We start from the raw sequence: 19,237 nt of genomic DNA on the forward strand, positions 1-19,237 counted from the left end.
TCCATTGTTTTCTTGCCCAAATATAATTGTTGTCATGACAACTAGAGCGTCTCAGTGAGATTCTTTCCACGCGGAGCTTTGCACTGGAATGTCACGCGGGAAACAAAATTCTTACGTCATGCCGAGTTACCTGTTGGTTGTACCTTGCAGCTGCGGGGAATAGCAGAGGCCATTTTAATATTGTAGAAGGTTGTAATGCTTTTCATGTTGTTACACTGCACGTACCAAGCACCTCTGCACCTAAAGCACTAGCTTTGTCACTGAACCGAGTGAGGTATCCGCACAGCACAATTGAGGTGCAACTAGGCCCATGGACACCAAATCGACTTCAGATGATGAGGTTTGAGCACTTATGCCGCGCGCTTTAGACACGATAGATAGAAGTGAATTCACCCACACCCTAGCGTCCGTAACATATTGATGCTTTCTTTTCTAGGTTCGAACCTTGTTCGTGAGCGGCTTGCCAATCGATGTAAAACCTCGAGAAATATACCTCCTTTTCCGAGGCTTCAAGGTACGCTGCGCTTTCTTCGGCACAAGTGTTTTGTCGCTAATATTTTCCGTACAAACATCATTTACGGCTCGGCTGAAAATGCCGAAAAGCGAGACATTAATCTTGAATGGGATTCGATAGGCATCAATCTAAATTTCTCTTAGACAAATCAGCGAAATAAATGAAGAGCTAAGTAAACTTATTTTACCGTTAAACGATTTAAATGATTGTCAATGTTTTGTAATCGACTTGGGCAAGGTCGCAGGGTTCAACTAGGTATTGAAAGAAACAAATGAATATTGAAAAGCGTTCGTTTCCCTTCGAGAAGCTTAAATGTTATAATAGCACGGTGCTATTTTCGTCTGAGCCTTACAGCTGCGACATAAGAGTTATTAGCAATAGTTGCAACAACTTTATGTAACTTTTGGTCTCCTGCAAAGTCAGAAGCACAGATTTTGGCAAATATTTGCAGTGCGTCTGGCGCCGCCATTATGAACGTACACGATTTATGGTGTTAAGCTAACTCATCTTTTATGCAAACAAAAAACAAAGAAGCGGCTTGTGAGTTCTCTTTTATTCTTCACAGGAATGTACACGACCCTAAATTTCATAAATAAACGAAGAAGTCTTGCGAAGTTTGCCCAAATCAGAAACTGCCGAATTACGTTCAAAGCGAAGAGGGTTGGCAATTTTGCGCAGAAATTGAAAGTTGTAATTATCACTTCGCTATGCTCACGATTCCAGGAGCAATTAAAGACAAGGAAAGCTAATTAGGTGCTCAAAAAGAATAGACAGAATTTGAAAGCGGCATGTGGTTAGAACATTTGCATGGAAGGTGATTACTTTAAGACCAAGTTGGTCAAATTAGAGATACATCTGTTACAGATCCACTTCGTAAACCAACCTGACGATTTAGCTTCGTTTTAGTTCAGGTTGTGATGCATATCTGAATAAATTGTTTATACCTCGTGTAAATCAAACACCATTATCGCGACTGACTGAGAAGTAAAAGGCGAAAACCTAAGTATCGTAAATACTCGATTGACGAAACCGTAGACCTCCCATTAGTCAACAGTTGAAAAGAATTAATTTGTGCTAGGCTCGATTTTGCTAAATAGATAACGGTTTATTCACTAGACATCGAAATTCACACAATACGGTTTGAGTGATATCAGGAAAAACTATTGTTATTCCGAATTGATCTTCTTGAAAACATACCATTGAACTAGCTTCAGTCTTCTTTTACGACAAGATCAACTAACACACCGTACTCGACTTTTAAGCAATACTGAGAATATGTATCATCAATAACTCAATCATTTCCGTAGATCATAATATAACACATGTAATTTTGCATGTTCAAGATTTATTTTTGCGTGGAAGCTCAAATGTACATGTGTCCTGTGTGTTTTAACACCGGCTTGGAATACAACGATAACTGAGTAGGCGTTTTTTTACGAGAAGATTTATCTCATTCCCCGGAACGAAACAATGGGTGTTTTGAAAATACATATTCAAGTTTGTTTTCAATCGATTTGCTTCCCTTCTTTGCATAAAACATAATGTTGCATTTACAAATATTCGATCCTTCGAGATCGGTCTGATATCGATCACCAACAACCCAGTATCGCCACATTAAGAAGCATTAAGATATTTTTGTACGACTCTCGTTTCATGCCAAAACCTGACAAACAATAAGTTTTGTCTCCGCTTTTTCTCTGTTGCAGTTACAACAATTTTCTGCATTTAGAGATGGTTTTTAATTCGAGATCTTTGCGTAAATTAATTTTTTTTTTCTTTCGGAAATTCTCGCAACCCACGCCAGCAAGATAATACTGTATTGAGAGCTGGCAATTTTCGCCCAGCGTGGAAGACTAAGAAAGTTTGTTATTATTGTTCCAGGGTTATGAAGGATCACTGCTTAAGCTTACAGACAAACAGGTAGGAATAATAATGATAATAGCAGGGTGGAAGAAACAATTATTAAGCCAACTGTGTCTCACTCTGTTGAATAATACATTTCTACCTTATGGTTCTCATTTCTCATTAACTCTGGGCTAAATAGACTCGCAATGGGTGTAGCGTTTGAGTCTTAAACAAATTGAATCATAAAAATACGTTAGACGTAAATCTACGTGAAGTAGAATATTTGGTATCTTTTTGCAAAGGACCACTTTTCGAAACCAATTTTAACGTGTGCCGTTGAATCTTCCAACATTCTGTTCTTGGGGTGGAATTCAACCTCGGGCCTCGCTGGTTTCCAGGCCGAGTCGAAGTTTCGAATTTAAGATGCTCCACTCCATAATGACAGGAAACTCTCTAGACTGCAAAAATTCAGTCTAAGCTATCAAAAAATAATATCTTAAGAAGTTTTGAAGTTAAAGCCTTTTAACTCTTTTTGTGGGGGGTAATTAACAATGTTAATCCATCCAAAAGTGCTCAGGGTGAGTGTTGGTATGACATGAATTCCTTTAACAAAACATTCTGAGGCAAGCTGTGAGCACAGAAAACTTCCAATAGCTTTGCTGCAAAGAAAAGTATTCAGCGATATAATTACCATCCCATGTGGTCTTGCAAGGCTACTGAATAAATTTTCTGTGCGGGAAATTGTTTCAATAGTGAGCCCGTAGCTTCTCTAGGCTCAATTTTTTTTAACTCGCTTCCAAAATGATAATTAGAAACAAACTCCCTTGAAAAATGGCGGACATGAAAGCTATGCTCTTCATCTTTACCTTTGATTCTTCCTACAGCATGATTAAATACAGAAAAATAAAGTTTCTAACAAAGTCAAACAATCGCTCATAATGACCAACTTCTAAACCTCTTGCATATCTTTTTTTTTTTGTCATTACAACAGGGAAAACCTTCGGTAAGTGTAACAATACTTATCATTCAATTCTCTTCGTGAAACTTGTAGTTCGTTTATTGATTGTGACACTGAAAAGATGCATGCATCTGATTGGTCCCTGAGAAACCATAATTGATTGTAGACTAAAGATAAAAAAAGTCAAATTACGAAAATACTCTGACTGAGCAAATTTTACACCAACACCTTGAAGATAGAAACGTATGAAATTAACTTTATGGTTTCTTGGGATATTTCATAATAATTCAGTTAAGTTTCCAGAGGAAAACAAATAATGTAAGAAGTTTATGATGTTATCAAGTATACCCGCAGTGAGTTCTTTGCACTTTAGTACCCAAACACATGTAACTGATAGGCGTTTCAGTGTGTGTCTCGTTATAGCAACTTGTATTCTTAATAATTTCTGTCTAAAAAACAATTCATCTTTTGACTTTAGCCTGTTGCATTCGTCACGTTTGAAAGCAGAGAGGAAGCAGAGGAGGCTAAAGCTTCGTTGCAGGTAAGAAAATAAAAACAAGCAAGTAATTTATTGTGTGCCCTACACTGGTGAACAACAGAATATAGCTCTCACCACAACTGTTCAGTTATTTACGATATTTTTACAGGTTGGTCCTGTTCATCTTTGAAGCTGTGCTAAATGGGGGCCTGTATAAATAAACGAAAACAAGCTACGTTCCCTACTATTTGCGAGAAGTGCGTTTTTTTTAACGTCCCTTGCCAAACGCACGCAGGGGTTGACTAGAAAGGGGTTGTAAAAAAAAAAACCACGCACGTACCGATTGCATAGTTGATATTTGGGAAGTAAAAATGTAATCTGTTGAACTACACAAAAAAATTTATAAATGTTTAAAAACCCATTTTAATATGGAAAGATTTAAGACAACTATGCCCATATTTCAAAAACTAGACCAATGCCTTTCTCAGGAATACATTTTCAATCCAGTATTTCTATCCTTAGGGTAGTAAACTGAACATTTCGTACAGTTCTAATTCTTTTGTTAGTTTACTTTACCTCAATTAAGAGACCATTCATGCTTTTTTTTTTTAATATTATTATTAAGGGTGTACGATTCGATCCAGATGTCTCGCAAACGCTTCGTTTGGAGTTTGCTCGCTCCAATACCAAGGTATCCAAGCCGGTGAACAAACAGGCTGTGTTAACTTCCGTTCCAACCTTCTTTCCTCGAGAGCCTCAGCTCAGTAAGTACAAAGTTCAAATATAATACGATCTATTAACAAGTTTTATCAAGGACTTATTAGTTTGGTACGAATGATTTCAACAACACTGTCATCAGAAAAAGCATAAACAAAAAAGAGGAAAAACCTAGATAGGGATTTATTAGCATATATAACTACACTCTGACTATATGCCCGGCAGCTGAACAATTTCCACAGAATTTCCACCGAAAAATTTTCCCTTCGAGTGTCAGATATATAGCCCATTCACGCCAGCAATACATGTTAAAGTTAAACCGTGTTTAAGTTAATAAAAATCAGAAACAGAGAAATAAAGAACTAAACTTTCCATAGGGTTCAAGCAGTCGGTAACTTGGATTTTAAATTTGCTAAATTTGAAGTCGACAAACACTAGTCTAAACAGCTTAAGTGTAGGAAACAAATTTAAACCGTGTTTAACAAAACGTGTTTAATAAATGTTTCGGCTTTGGTATGAATGAGTTCATAATATACTCACCGGGTGTGCTTATGCTTTATGTAATTGATTCGATTTTCCGCTGTCCCCTTTTCCTTTGGCGACGTTTGAGGTCATACCCCTCAGCGATTTCCACCTTCCTTATTGTCTCTGCGTTTCTTTTCTTTCTTTTTTTCAGTGCATACGGAGCTTGCTGCGGCAGGATTTCTGCCGGGACCAGAGCCGAGCATAGCATACCCTGCGTGAGTAAAGTTGAACTAAAGTCTTAATCTAAAAAGCACTCTAAAGCGTTGGCAACTTTGTAATGTGTAAGGTGCGGTAATGTGGCGTACATTCAGTGAGAATCTTACTCAAAATGTGTTTTATTGCATTGTTACCTTGCACAATGACTTTTGCAGAACTTTCTGTTTCAGAAAAAAAAATAACTATTTGTTTGTCTGAATCCACAAATGACAGAGAATTGTTTTTTATAATATTGAGTTATATGTCTTGTCCATATCGATGAAATTTTCGTGCGTATAACGCTTTCCCTCTCACCAAGCTCAAACCCACGACCTTGAGGTTGGGCCTTTTTTTCAAAATTCAGAGGGACTCTCAACTCGAGGGCGTGATAAATCACTTCTCCCCTGATACAATTAGCACGTTAGAAATAATCAGTAACTGTGCCAAAAAGAGTAAGTACAGCGCGTTTTAAGCACAACTGAAAATGACGAACCAGTCACACCTTGAGGATTGTGAAACGTCTAAGTGTCGGTTTAACTTGTTCTAAACTTTCGCACAAGTTAGGTGCGCAGTACTAAGAATCAAGCAAAAACTACTTTCATTATAAGAAAAGTTAAAAAATAAATAACTGATGATAACATCTCGTAATGCAGTTGATTCTTCTTGTCTTGTCATTCCAACAGGCCAATATTTAGCGACATCATGGCAGCTACAGCTCAACACACTTTCAATCATCATCCCTCCAGTATACTGCAGCTACAAGTGCGTCTTACCAACTCTTACATAGCAAACTGAAGGCATCTTTGAGTCTAAAAAGGAGAATATTAGTTTTTTGAAAGAATTTCCTTATATTTCTTCTTTTTTTTTTTTCTAATGAAGATTAAGACCAAACGGTCACTGATTTCATTAAGTCTCTATCCTGCAATAGCAAGTATGGTTAAAAACTAGGGAAAGACCTCTGGAAGTGTATGGAAGCCCCTGTATTTCGTCGGTATGAATGAGTTTCAACGGAAAGAAATCCAATTTATCAAATTTTCTCCAACAAATAATCGAAATGAAGAACTAAAGACATACTAAATGTCATAATTCATTTTATATATTTCAAAGTCAAGACAAGATAGCAGGGCTACCAATATTTTGTACTACCTTTTCTTTTTCTGCTTTGTAGGCGTTCCCGCAGCACCATCCCATCATTCCAGCACTAGCGTCGCCAACATCTCTTCATCATATGGCCAGTCTGGGAAATCCTCCATGTTCAACACTCTTTGTGGCCAACCTTGGGAAGGGAAGCTCCGAACAAGAGTTAAGAGATCTTTTTGCTGAGTAAGTTAACAATTGATTGAACTGCCTCATAAATCATGTCTGTGAACACTTTAGGGAGTTGAAGTTCCAGCTCCCTAAATGTTACCGTCACTTGAACTGTGCAGTGACTTCAACTCCTTTCCCAGCATCCAACATATATTTTTTCTCATAACGTAGTTGCAAACTAAACAAACTGCATTTGCATTTCTGCACGACAGTTTGACAGTATGCTTTCCTTATATATTTTTTCTTTCTCTTTTTTCCTTTAGCTTGCCGGGCTTTCGACGCTTAAAAATGCACAGTAAAGGGAGTAGCCCCGTCTGTTTCGTGGAATATCAGGTATTTTTCTGTTTATTTTTATCAGTTGCTCATTATTTACTTAACATTTAGTTATAGTGATAACTCTCATGAGATACAGTAAACATAAGGACACAAATTTCTCCGGAGAGAAAAAATACTTTCACAGTGTACTTGTGATGATTTTTGCGACAGCCATCTCATTGCTTGGCAACCACTCTTTTTCCCCCTTTTTAAGGATATCTACACGGCGACTCATGCTATGAATGTTCTTCGAGGGTGAGTAATGAGCATGTTTTTCAGTAGCCACCCTTTCGGTTTATCTAACAACGAGGTACAGCTGCACATAAAAATTTATCTCGGAGATTAAGACAAATTTTGCCAATTTTCCTTTGAGAATTATTGTATCAGTATTAATAATTAAAATGATGATTTTCAGAGCATAACATGTCAATTTTGTGTCAACTTGTTTAGCCATAGTATAAGCTAATGGGGACACTGAAGTAAACTAAAGTAATCATTGCAGTAATCATGTAACTGCATTTTCTTTGAGCGTCTTTTTTGTGAAATAAAAAAATCGCAAAGTCAGCATAGTTTAAAAAATTGTACTTCGGTATTATAATCGTGGGGTGATAATAGTGAGATACCAATTAATCCTCGACCAATAAAAATGCCCACGTCTCTTAAACGACCCAAGCAATTGTACCAAAATGTGTCGTTATGAAAAGTAAAAATTGAGGAAGGAAGTCAGTTATTTATCTAAACTAGGCCCTCAAAATAAGTTTTTTAACAAACACGGAGTTTTAAATGTCTATTTTCTCATTTCAATTTTATCTTTACTTCTTTACAGCCATATCATACAGTCGTCTTCAGAAAAAGGAGGCATAAGGATAGAGTACGCAAAAACCAAAATGGGCGAGGTACATGAATGACTCTTTGTGTCACGCCCTCGTGTGTAGGTACATTTATGTGTGTTGTGCCACTTAAGGCAGTTTTCAACTTTTTAGAGGTTTGGCTTGACTTTGTTTTTTAATTTAGTGTCTACTTTTCTACCATTCATCAACTACCATCACTGAAATCAACGCTACGATTAATCATGGTTTATTGTTTTCATCGCCCTCCTTAGAGCAATTTTCAATTCAGTCGATAGCAATCCGAGACTGCATTGGTTTTGCTTTACCTTGCTCGGTGATTGAACCAGAAAACTCGCACCAATCTCTAAACCAATAAGATTCAATACTAGAATCAATCACGACTTGGTTACCCACGTTTTCCTGCACTTTGGCAGTTTTCTTGATTTAGTTTAAGTTCTCTTTGGCCAGGGTATTTCCCTTTCATATAATTGGCCTTGTAATTGTTTTGATTTTGGTTTTATGACAATCAATCGAAAAGTGCTCCTTCCTTCTTACTTTCTTTGGTCTGATTTTGCTCAATAATTTCAAAACTGCTTCATTTGTGAGTTAAATTACACGGTAATTCGTATTCATTGTAGCTACAGCTGTGTGTAAGCCCATATCTTTTTGTTAGGTTTTTATTATTTTATTTTTACTATTATGTTTTGTGAATTCCTTAGATAGGACGACGAATCATTTACAATACTCCAGGCATCTTTATAGTTACCAGCACTGGAGAACTCACGAACAAATTTTCTTCCTCTGAGAAAACTTTTAGGAATTCATTTGCAACCCCAGTGGCCTGTAAAAATCTGTTTTTTCTTACGGTTTTACAAAAATTTTTAACATATGTCCTGGTAGGCATTTTAAAATAACTAGCAAAAAAACATCTAAGCCAATTTTGGCAGCTGCTGATTTTGAGGCCTCTTCTTGTCCTTTTTGCAGGGCAGGATTGACGGTATGGTCGCAATACCGATGCAATATTGAGACAATATGGAAAAATTAAAGTTCCATTCCAAAAGCTGCTTCAGTGAGAAATAAGAGAAAAATACCAAGAAATAATCTAAAGCTACAGTGATGTTTTAGAAGATATTTGTTAAGAAATAGATTGAGCTAATTTATTGCAGTGTTTGCCTGTAAAAATGAACTGAAAATCAGATAACTAAGTATTTATGAAGGAATAGGGCTTTTTGCTGGCACGAAAGGGTCTTCGGATTTTTTTTTAGAAATAACTGATATTTATAACCCTGTTGAGCCGGCGAGAAAAAAACCATTTTCTTCTCATAATCATAAAAAACGAAATTCTCGCTTCTGGTAGAAAATCTTCAGTTTGAATGTAAAAAAGGTTATAAGAAAAAAAGCGAGAATTCTTTTTCTGAAAATGTTATATTTCCTTCTTATTTTTGTTTTTATTTTTCACAAGTGGCTATTTTTCTTAACTAGATGGGAATGGAAATGTTCCCTGTTCCGATAAAGGAAACACAATTTTTTAACTTATTCGAAAAGAGGTGTGATTTGATTTCATCTATTTCCAGGTTTCAATCCAGATTGTAAATATTATTATTAATATTTTACATTAAAGTATTGAATGAAACCAATATTACTCAGAGTTTTTACTCAGTTATCGCTGGATGAAGATCATCTTTAAGCAATTTATCTTTACTTCCCATTTACCTTTGTTTAGCCGTCGGTAAACGTCTAAGCAATAAACTGTGCTTTCAGTCAGGTGAATCAAGGGTGCTCCATCTCTCCTTTTGGCTGCGTATTAGAACTAGAACAACCTTGCGTTCACTCCTCTTTCTATAGTGCGCGAATCACATTTAATGTGTCCCCCAAGACCAAGAACTCTGCGTATTCTTTGAGAAGTGTAATGATCCCTCACCATATATTGCGATAACAGTTTCAGCAGCTCAATGAAACGCACATATTACGTTTTTGTCGTCAAAATGATCACAATCAAAGAGCCATTGCTTTCTATTTACTAAGTTAACCTTTTTCAACACATTACAAGAAATTTTTAAAATAGGGATCATTTTTAACTAACAGTTTGGTTTCATCTATGGGGATTAGCTCATCTATTACTAATTACTTACAGATTATGAAGTAATCAAAATATGAAAATAAAGAATATTAAAAACCGGTTAGGATTGAATCAATACAAAGCCTGATTATTGCAGATAATGGTTTTAAAAATTTGAAAATAAAAGGAAATAGAATTAGTCCTTCTTGGGATGAAAAGAAGTTTTCCTTTATGAAAAATAAACTGATATCATAAACTGAGATTTAAATTGGTGAAGTTATAATGCATTTTCGATACCTGTCTGGGAATCATGTCTAGCAATCTAGAATGAAAAGTGTGAAATTACACAAACATTCACACAGCATCGAAATGACTCAAACATTCCCACGGCACCGATAAGCATTTTTATAATACTTCATCTTTACTTTCTCTGTTGTCAAACTTAAGCTTATTTCAAAACACCTTTTCGAATGTAATACATGTTTATTAAGTGAAGTTCAGCTTTGCTCTCTCACATAGTACTTTCCCTAAATTTAAAAACTCTATCATTAACGTTTTTGCCTATCTAACCTCTTTTCCGCTTTTTCGCTGGTTACAACTGATTTGTTTCCTACCGAGAAATAGCGTCATACTGATGAAAGAAAGCTCAGCGAGTCAGTAGTGTATATCAGATTGCTCTTCGTCTGATACAAAGAGGCTTTGATTTTCATTGTAAAAAATTTTCAACAGATGCACGCTACTTGAACAGTAAAATGACTTTGGACAGCTCACTGAAGTCTTGGCAAATATATAAGGGATCACATAAGACATAAGTTCTATTTTTGCTGAACAGCTTGAAATTAAACGACTTTAAAGAAACCGAAATCAAGTTCATATGTTTTCAAATTGTAATTTTTAGAGACAATTTTGCCACTGAATTATTACCATATCACTATTTACGGGGGCTGAAATTTCAGAAAGCCAATATGACAGGATTGCTTATCGCTTTTCCGGCTTTCATATATAAAACTATTACCGACCTTAATTTCGTGGCTTCTTTTAAATTTAACAACCTTAAATTAACTGAATTCGGCTACAACGTGTGTAGCTTAGAGCCATTAGATAAAAAATAACGACATGCACAAACCAAACAGAGGCGTAATTCTCTGTGTCATTCCCAATGCCTTATTTTGGTAAATTTAAATTTAGTGGGTGACGCGTAGAAAATCCCCTTGAAGTAGAAACTTGCAAAGAAACTCTGCGGGGAGTCGTTGTTTTACCAAATCCAATTTTGAAAACTGTTTTTGTTACGAAAAAGATCACGTTTCATATTTGTGATTACTTTTGTAATTTTCTGTTATTATATTTACAATTCTAAAATTCATATGAAAAAAAAACCGTGATGTTATTTCAGAAATCATCGAACCCACAAAGAGAAGAGCTGTTTAGTTTTTTTCTTGCGGTTTAGAATTGATGCAGAAGGTACATTTTTCGTTGAGTAGCTTTAAGATACAATCTCGTTGGAATCTTTTTTTTTTCTTTTTTAAACCAAAAAGAGGTTTATTACTGCCTGGGTAACAACGGATAAAAAAAATCGGTCAAATGTGAAAAGAGTATCAAAAATAATGCGATTGAGTAGTCTTCGAGATGATGTGTTTTTCTAATAACTTTTTAATTCAATAAAAGTCGAGACCTTAGAAGCAGTTATGTTTTTCCCAGGTCAAAATCTTCCCAGATTTATACTACTTTGTGAAAAGATACGAGGACTCGAATGGAAGATTTTTAAGCCTTAATAACTCGTACTGAAATGACAGTTGAAATAATATGTCAATAAATGATGAGATGTAAGGAGAACATGTTCCCTGCAACTGAATAAATAACCCATGCAGATTTCGTCACTTTGTATTTTCGTTTGAAATCAACTCGGTACCTAGATTTACTGCATAGCTTTTGGTAGTTTCATGTTGCTAGGTTACCTATTTCCGATTCGATTTTCCGAAATCATACACGGGCATATAAAAATCTGATATTTATCTACCCAAATATTTCCTTGATCAGAATCATAAAACGTGATGTTTCAAAGAGTAAAAGAAAGCTTTTGAATATTTAAACAGAGGTGCGGCTAGCTTTGGGCATTTAAATTCTGTTTCCCAGCTGCAAAAACAACGGTGTGGGGTCGCCTTTTAATCTTTCAAATGATGCAATTGTTGAATGCGCTCGATTCGTTTTTATTTTTCTTTGCGAACATTGTTTCTTTCCTCTGTGTGTCTTCTTTCTGTCAGCCTTCTTTACCTTTTATGTGAAGGAACTCACAGCGTTTGAGAAATGAAATTATTCTAACGTTTCATAATAGCAGTATAAATAAAAATAGTCCCAATTGAATTATGCATAGCCCGGTCTATTTTTCGCACCAATTTTTCGTCGCCTTTTGACTCACAAAAAGACATTAAAAGAACTCTGCGTAATTCAATTTGATTTTCCCTCTCCGCTCAAGTAACACAAAGTAGTTCCAGTGTTTATTTATTGCAGATGATAACTGTTGATCTTGGTTGTTTTAAAAGTGTTTTGCCGTGGAAAGCGGTGCCAATGAAAACCGCCAAAAATTCTTAAGCAATTATTTGATGAGGCCTTTATGAAAGGCATCATTGTCACTCCTACGTATTGGCAACTCCCACTAATCATTGTTTTCATGACATCTAAAAATTTGTAAATGTAAATCTCGTTCTACAGTCTATAAACAGTTGGCTTCGACTGTTTACATTGGAGCCAAGGTGGTTTAAAGTGCTCCAAATTATATTATTTTCACGCAAGGTTACTCCAGTCGCAGCAATCGTCACCTTATTCGGCGCGATCGTTCTTGGCATTAAGGACGTGGTCAACTCGATGACTCAAATTAACTTCGCCATATGAACGTTGCGAGATCATGATCTCTTCGTTCTCGGAGGGCTCTCGCTGAGATTTTACTCCATAGAGTCAAAGATTATGTTGATTTGAACGGCGTAATCTCTAAAGGTTTAGCTGGTACTTTTGGTTCAGTCGAGATTAACCTTGCGCTTTGGAATGGAGAAGAAAAAGGTTTCCAGATCAGCGGATGACGATTCGTCGAAGCAATGTCAGAAATTCGAGGGAGAATCAATAAATTTGGCCAAAAAGATCTTAAATACCGTTGACAAGGACCTCGTCGTACCAAAATTGTCCTTCTTCTTCTTTTTTATGGCAACCGGCGCTTTCCTTCCTTATCTTGGTGTGTTCTACAAGCAGCTGTGGCTTACAGCTCGACAGTCTGGAATTCTGCTTGGAGTTCGCCCTTTTGTGAAAATGTTATGCTCCCCTCTCTGGGGAATGGTCACGGATGTATGCAACAAACCGAAGCTTATTCTACTTGTGTCTATTCTGGGAACAACTGTGGCCCATTTCTCGCAAAGCATAGTCTCGCCGTTTCATTTACCTTGCTACCCTGATGTGAACAGAACAAACTTTAGCCAAATCCGGTCAAACTTGTTCGCCCAATACTCAACTGATCGTTCTTCGCGACAAAGTGGCTTCCCAGCCACTTCAACACGTTTGCAAGAAAATTCTCTCGTAAAAGGTGCCGACCAAACAAATTATTCATCAGCTGAAAATGCCGGCACTACAGTTCGAGGGTCGATGGCGCCAGAAAAATTCCTAAGAAATAATGATTTTAACAAACAGAAGGAGGTCGGGAAAGAAGTGCATCCCTTCGATTATGGGACAGCTCAGGAAGAAAGCATGGAAGACACCGGACCAAGGCATGACGATAAGCCGCGAGAAATCACCGACGCAAATTCCAAAATATTGACAAAAAACAAGAAACGCAAGAATCCTAACATGAAGAATGATTTCCGCGTCAAAGACAACCAAAGCATTTTTGCAACTTTGCTTGTGATTGTTTTTCTGGGTGAATTTATAGCTGCACCAGCTCCAATGCTGACCGATAGCGGAACGCTTGGTATCCTGAGTGGAAGGGAACACCAATACGGCCGACAAAGGCTGTTCGGTTCGGTAGGCTGGGGAATCGGTTCTTTGCTGTCAGGAGCCGTTGTGACAGCTTTCAATTCATGTCCGTATGAAGACAGCATCAACTATGTGGCGTGCTTTTACGTATTTGCCGGAGCCATGATTCTCGACTTCTTCGTCGGCCTGTTCTTCAATTTCGTACCAGCGCCGTCCAAACAGGATGTCTCTAACATGGAAAATGAGTTTTTAAGGGGACTGAAAATATTTTACAACCTAAAGAATGGAGCCTTCATCTGCACACTGTTGTTTCTTGGGTTCTCCCACAGCCTGCAGCTTTCTTTCTTGTTTTGGTTTCTTCAAGACATTGGAGGAACACCAATCCTTTTTACCCTCATTGTCGCTGTAAATTGCCTGTCAGAGGTGGTGATGTTCTTCTTAGCGACCTACTTTGTGCAGAAGATCGGCCACGACGCTGTTCTTTACACAGGGCTTGCCTGCTATGGGTTACGATTTTTGCTCTACTCGTACCTTAATGAACCATGGTGGGTTTTGCCGCTAGAAGCTTTACAAGGCTTCACATACGGAGGAGTTTGGACAGCAAGTGTTGCCTACGTTGGACCGCAACCAGGTGAGGAAAACGGTTTATGTTCAGAAATTTGTGGCAAGAGACCGTGAGTCGTTTCTGTTTATTTTAGATAAAAAATCATGGTAGTTAAAATTTCAATTCTCTAAACTTCAGCAAATATCAGATCTAGTTGACATGCATTTCAATGTCACATTTCATCTTTTGATTAATTACCTGTGTTCCAGAAATAGAGAAAGCGAAATTTTTAACACTGGACCGCACCGCTTCAATATTTGTTGTTTTGAAAGGAAATAAGATCAAACAAAACTAGTTATTCTCCCAGTCAGATTACAGTATTTGTTTTCGTTTGCGTTATTAGATACCGGACCTCATGCAAGGAAGTCGTAAACGACAATATGGAAAAGTTTCAGTGGGCTATGATTTAAAAACACCATTCATTTAGTCACTTAGAGTAGATCAAAAAAATCTCCCCTGATAGTAGATTTACATTTCAGTTGAAAAAAACTATCAAACAAAAGCAAAAGATATTTCAGGTTGAAGGCAAAATGATTTTTTTAGTGCATATAGAGTCCTGGAAAATGATTCTTATTCATATCGAAGTTATAATTGGGCTTAAAGCTAAGGACACTTTTTTTATGTCACCACCTCTCTACATAAATGAGATTCTCGATTTTTGTAACACCCGCTCATCAAACTTAGAGGAAAATTCACTTTTTAAGCTAATTAATTTGTCCAAGAACCAAAAACCATTAACTGTATCGGTAAACCAACACCTCATGCCATAATGAAGCTTTGGCTCGAATGAATAAACTAAGTCGCCGCTATTAAAAACACTGTTATTCAAATTAGTTTACTCTCAAACGCAGAGTCTCGTTTAAATAGGTGTTTTTGTAAAGATTTTTTAATCCAGGGTCAACTCAACTACACTTCCTTTTCATTTAGTTCGAATTATTTGACGGAATTTCAGTGGGCGCGTTGCTAAGATACCATTTGAAAGACTTTATTCCTTAATTTCAAACTGAACTGAGGTGGTGAATTATTGATACTTTCTTCATAAGCTTAATCCTGTTTTTCTTTTTAAACCATTCATCAACCTTCTTGTCTTTTCCGGAGCATCTGGTTTTTTCACCCAGGTTCTCTTTCAAAGGAAGTTAATTGATCTCCTTTCCATCTGATTTACTTGGCCCACCTCCCCCCACATAAAACCAATTATGAAAGAAATCATTTTTTGGGCCGTATGCTTTATAATTAAGCTGTCTTGGCCGCTTGTTAATAAGTAATGGTCATGAAAATTTCCTTTTATTTGACCATTGCAAATCTTCATAATCAGTGGAGAAAAAATTTTTTTTGCTGATTTTTTTTTTCAATTATTATTATCATCATTCTCTAAATTTAAATAAGACAACGTCAGAAAGCTGAAAAAACAAATTCACAGTTGTAACGAATTTCTGAAACGAATGCATAGATTGAGGTGAAAAAGCTATTTTTAAACATTTCAACAATTAGCCGCAGTTGGTGTTTCCTTAAAGTTTCAGTACATTTATCTGTCATATCAATGATATCAAACGAGAGTCTGTGGACCCTACAGTAAGTATGTGAGGAGACCTGGGTTGGTCTATAATCGAGCTGACCAGATTTGCGTGATCGTTGGCAACGCAGGCTTTCCCATACAAAAAAAGACTCTTATCAAAACAATACTTTGAAAAGATTTTTAAGTAAGGCGGCTCATTTATCTGAATATTGAAAAAAACTAATTGAAATTGGATTCATCAAACCATTTTACCTCAGGTTTCTATTAAATCTGTCAAATTTCAAACTCAAATGTCATCCTAAGTTTAGTCAGCGCGTGAAAAAACCTTGCGATACAACTTCCCGTCATTACGTTCAGCTTCTTTTTCTTGCTTGAATTATTTTAATTCCATTTCGGATCTGAACTCCGGCATCTCCATCGCGTGCAAAGTGTGACCATGTGGTTTTTTATCTCTCATCGGTTTTTATGGCCATGATCACGAAACATCAAGTTAAGCATAGTGCAGAAAAATGAAATAAACACTTCCCAAAAAAATCCAACTTAAGAGGCAAATATGTGAAAAAAAATGTCATCATTTATTTCACACTTTGCTAGAGAACCAAGTATTTTACAGATCAACGAGTAAAGTTGATCTTCATTCAGTAAGTTGTTTTGTCTGTTAATTATATGGTAACAAAACATTGATTCCGATTACATTTTTCATGATATCAAGGCTTTCAAGCCTCAGATGATTGAAATCAACCTTGACCTTGAATATTTAATACTTCGCAAAAATCTCATCTGGAACGACAAGACTAAACTAAAATAAAGTTATTTTTCGATTTGCTCTAATGAAATTTTTCAATATATATTTGTTTCCAGGCTCCGGAGCCACGATCCAAGGCATAATCCACGGGGTGTATTGGGGTCTAGGTATGGCTGTAGGCGGAGTCATTGGTGGGTTGATGGTTCATTCGATTGGCGCACGTTTAACATTTCGGCTCGAAGCGGCCTTGTCCTTTGCAATTCTTGTTCTGTTCTTCGCGATCAACAATTTCCATCAGAAAAATTCTCAATACTCCCAGATTCCTTCGGAGCCTGCTCAGGACCCGGGGGATGAAAAAGAGAGCGCTGCAGATCAAGACACAACAGGGGATGCTAAATGAAGTAACTAACAAACAAAATTTTATCAATCTATTTATTAATTTGACTTATTTATTCATTGAACTCATTGACATGAGAATTTCTCAAAGGAAGGGAGATATTATATTTGGGTAATTTAGTTGTAAAATATTTTCAGAGGAAAATTTATTTTATTTTTCGATTATTACGAATATCGATATCCGGGAAACGTTTTGATTTTTTAAGCAATCATGGGACTGGGCAACGTAAGGTAAACACCATTAAATTCAAAAAGCACTTTATTTAAAAGTTAATATGATTCAGATTTATGTTCTTTAGTTAATCTATGCTTTGCCATTAACAAATCTAACTCTAATTGTAACATTCTTAAGACGGAAAGAAAAAGAAGTTATGAATTTCAGTTTTTCTAATAATTGCTGAAGGAACGATTTTACAATAGACGATTTTATGTTTACTAAATTCAAAACTGTCTCCTCGATTTCGTCAGAGGAAAAAAATATGATAACGATAAAGACACCTAACAAGTTTCTGTTGTTATTTTAAATGAATTATGCAATGAACAGGTGAATCACATGACTCTAATTTAGAAATTAACTGTTTATGCTTCGTTTTAAGAGCAAAACTCTACACCCAATGTCTTGAATTGGGATTGGTACATTATCAAAGCGTCCATGACCAACCTATTAATAGTAAGGTTAAGTGTAAGCCATGTTTGCTTGTAATTTAATTTGGACAGTTCCCCGCTGGACAGGTGCACGTGCTTACATACAATTTTCTTCTGCTTATGCGGTAGCATGTTTCAGGCGCTAATTGAACAAGGCGCTATATTAGCCCAAGGAGAAAAACGCAGGAGGGTTTGAGACGGGTTTCAATATTTCGGTTACGAGAGAAAACATTTGAGTATTTTGTTTTGTTTTGTTTTTTCTGCATCGCACTTGCCTTGAATGGAAACCAAAGGAAAAAAAGGGCCAAACGCAGGTTACAAACCTCCTCCCTTTTTTGGTTTTACGCAATTAACGCCCGTAACAGACCAGTTTTAAAGAATTTGTTAGCGTTTTAAGGTCGATAACGAATTTATTTTTAAAGTTAGTTTATTATTGATGAGATGATAAGAGGGAGCTTACCAACCGCCGAAGAGAATTCAAAAAGCGAAAATTTCCTGTTCTAGCCCTTCTTATCAATCTTAGACTCAACACTGATTAAAGTCTTTTGTTTTTAGTTTGAGAAAGAAGTTATTGGTTTCTTTCCGAGTTTTTATTTTTAGTAACAAAAATTATCGAGGAAGGGAAGGAAATACTTGTAAAGGTATCTGGGCTAATGAAGAAGTGTGAGGAGAAGGTGACATGTGGAACTTGTTTTATGTCGCCGATCATGAATTCCTCTGCCACTTCGTTAAAATATTACTCGTCTCGGGGATTGTTGTCAGGCTATGCGGGATTCGGAGAAGTATTATAATTTCGGTTGCAAAGTAGTGGTCAAAAGTCAGAGGATGCACTATCATTGAAACGATAACGAGGGGGGCCGGAAGCTTACTTTTAAGCAGGGAGAACCAAGTTGCCTTACTGGAGCTAAAGACAACTATACTAGCCATTAATTCATGAAATTTCTACAGCGTGAAGCGTTTGTTTTCCCTTTTCTGTTCAAATATTTCTGTGAATACTTCAGTTATTAAACAAATTTTTCGTGATAGCTGTTTCTTATTTTGCGTGGCTGGTCAAACTTGACCCATTTGCGCATGCCCGTTCCTTTTGCGATGCATCGAAAGACGTTTTACTATTTTTATCGATCGAGATTTTCCCACCCCACCACCCCCCCAAAAAATTTTCATTGGTATCGGCCTTCTTCTTCACCGCAAACGAACGCAATCAAGTTCTTTTATAATATTCTGCGTACCATTGTTGACAAGGTTTCAGGTTCTGACTTATCATCTATTGGAGGACAGATGCATGGAATACCTCACCACGAACAACTTTTTACTTCTCTATTATAAAAAAAAATAGATTCCACGTCGCCGAGGATCCATTCAGTTCTAAATCACAGAAGAAGTTAAAATTTGGTAAGAACATCAATATCTCTCTCGGCTGCGCCTCATGTGCCATTCTTTTTGTAGCTACTGCGCATGCGAGTAGCTTCTATGCTATCGGTTTGATGGATAGGGACACTTTTACCGAGGGTTTTTGGAGACCTTAGGATCACGATCGATTTTCTTGGCGCACGATTATGCCGGCAGTAAATTTGATAAGCATCCAATTTCAATAGACTTTACAGGTTATAAAAACACAAGCAAACGTATTGTT

General features: G+C 36.7%; 2 protein-coding genes across 4 annotated transcripts; both read left to right on the forward strand.

Moving 5' to 3' along the window:
• The first annotated feature begins 107 nt into the window (after positions 1–107).
• LOC113670745 (RNA-binding protein with multiple splicing 2) lies at positions 108–9,322 on the forward strand. Of its 3 annotated transcripts, none has more exons than XM_027186935.2 (13): positions 108–340; positions 437–514; positions 2,396–2,434; positions 3,351–3,362; positions 3,796–3,858; positions 4,421–4,559; positions 5,189–5,252; positions 5,916–5,994; positions 6,401–6,555; positions 6,804–6,873; positions 7,070–7,110; positions 7,682–7,790; positions 8,670–9,322. In XM_027186935.2, the coding sequence occupies exons 1-12, from the start codon at positions 311–313 to the stop codon at positions 7,761–7,763; spliced, it is 852 nt and encodes a 283-aa protein (XP_027042736.2). In that variant the 5' UTR covers positions 108–310; the 3' UTR covers positions 7,764–7,790; positions 8,670–9,322. The 3 variants fall into 3 exon arrangements, with proteins under 3 accessions (XP_027042736.2, XP_027042737.2, XP_027042735.2); XM_027186936.2 differs by having other exon boundaries at positions 7,682–7,786; XM_027186934.2 differs by having other exon boundaries at positions 7,682–7,751.
• Positions 9,323–12,233: 2,911 nt separating this feature from the next.
• On the forward strand, positions 12,234–18,168 carry LOC113670748 (major facilitator superfamily domain-containing protein 6). Its single transcript, XM_027186939.2, has 2 exons — positions 12,234–14,329; positions 16,680–18,168. Exons 1-2 carry the CDS (start codon positions 12,784–12,786, stop codon positions 16,961–16,963), a joined length of 1,830 nt encoding a protein of 609 aa, XP_027042740.2. The 5' UTR covers positions 12,234–12,783; the 3' UTR covers positions 16,964–18,168.
• The last annotated feature ends 1,069 nt before the right edge of the window (positions 18,169–19,237 follow it).

This window comes from Pocillopora damicornis, chromosome 2, assembly GCF_964200805.1.
Source record: "Pocillopora damicornis chromosome 2, jaPocDami1.2, whole genome shotgun sequence".
Lineage (NCBI taxonomy): Eukaryota > Metazoa > Cnidaria > Anthozoa > Scleractinia > Pocilloporidae > Pocillopora > Pocillopora damicornis.

Bases quoted from the DNA above. Each gene is read 5' to 3' on its own strand.
- LOC113670748 (XM_027186939.2), top strand. From the start codon at position 12,784: ATGGAGAAGAAAAAGGTTTCCAGATCAGCGGATGACGATTCGTCGAAG. The intron at 14,330-16,679 runs GTGAGGAAAACG...ATTTGTTTCCAG, and splicing joins CTACGTTGGACCGCAACCAG to GCTCCGGAGCCACGATCCAA.
- LOC113670745 (XM_027186934.2), top strand. From the start codon at position 311: ATGGACACCAAATCGACTTCAGATGATGAG. The intron at 341-436 runs GTTTGAGCACTT...TTTCTTTTCTAG, and splicing joins AATCGACTTCAGATGATGAG to GTTCGAACCTTGTTCGTGAG. The intron at 6,874-7,069 runs GTATTTTTCTGT...CCCCTTTTTAAG, and splicing joins TCTGTTTCGTGGAATATCAG to GATATCTACACGGCGACTCA.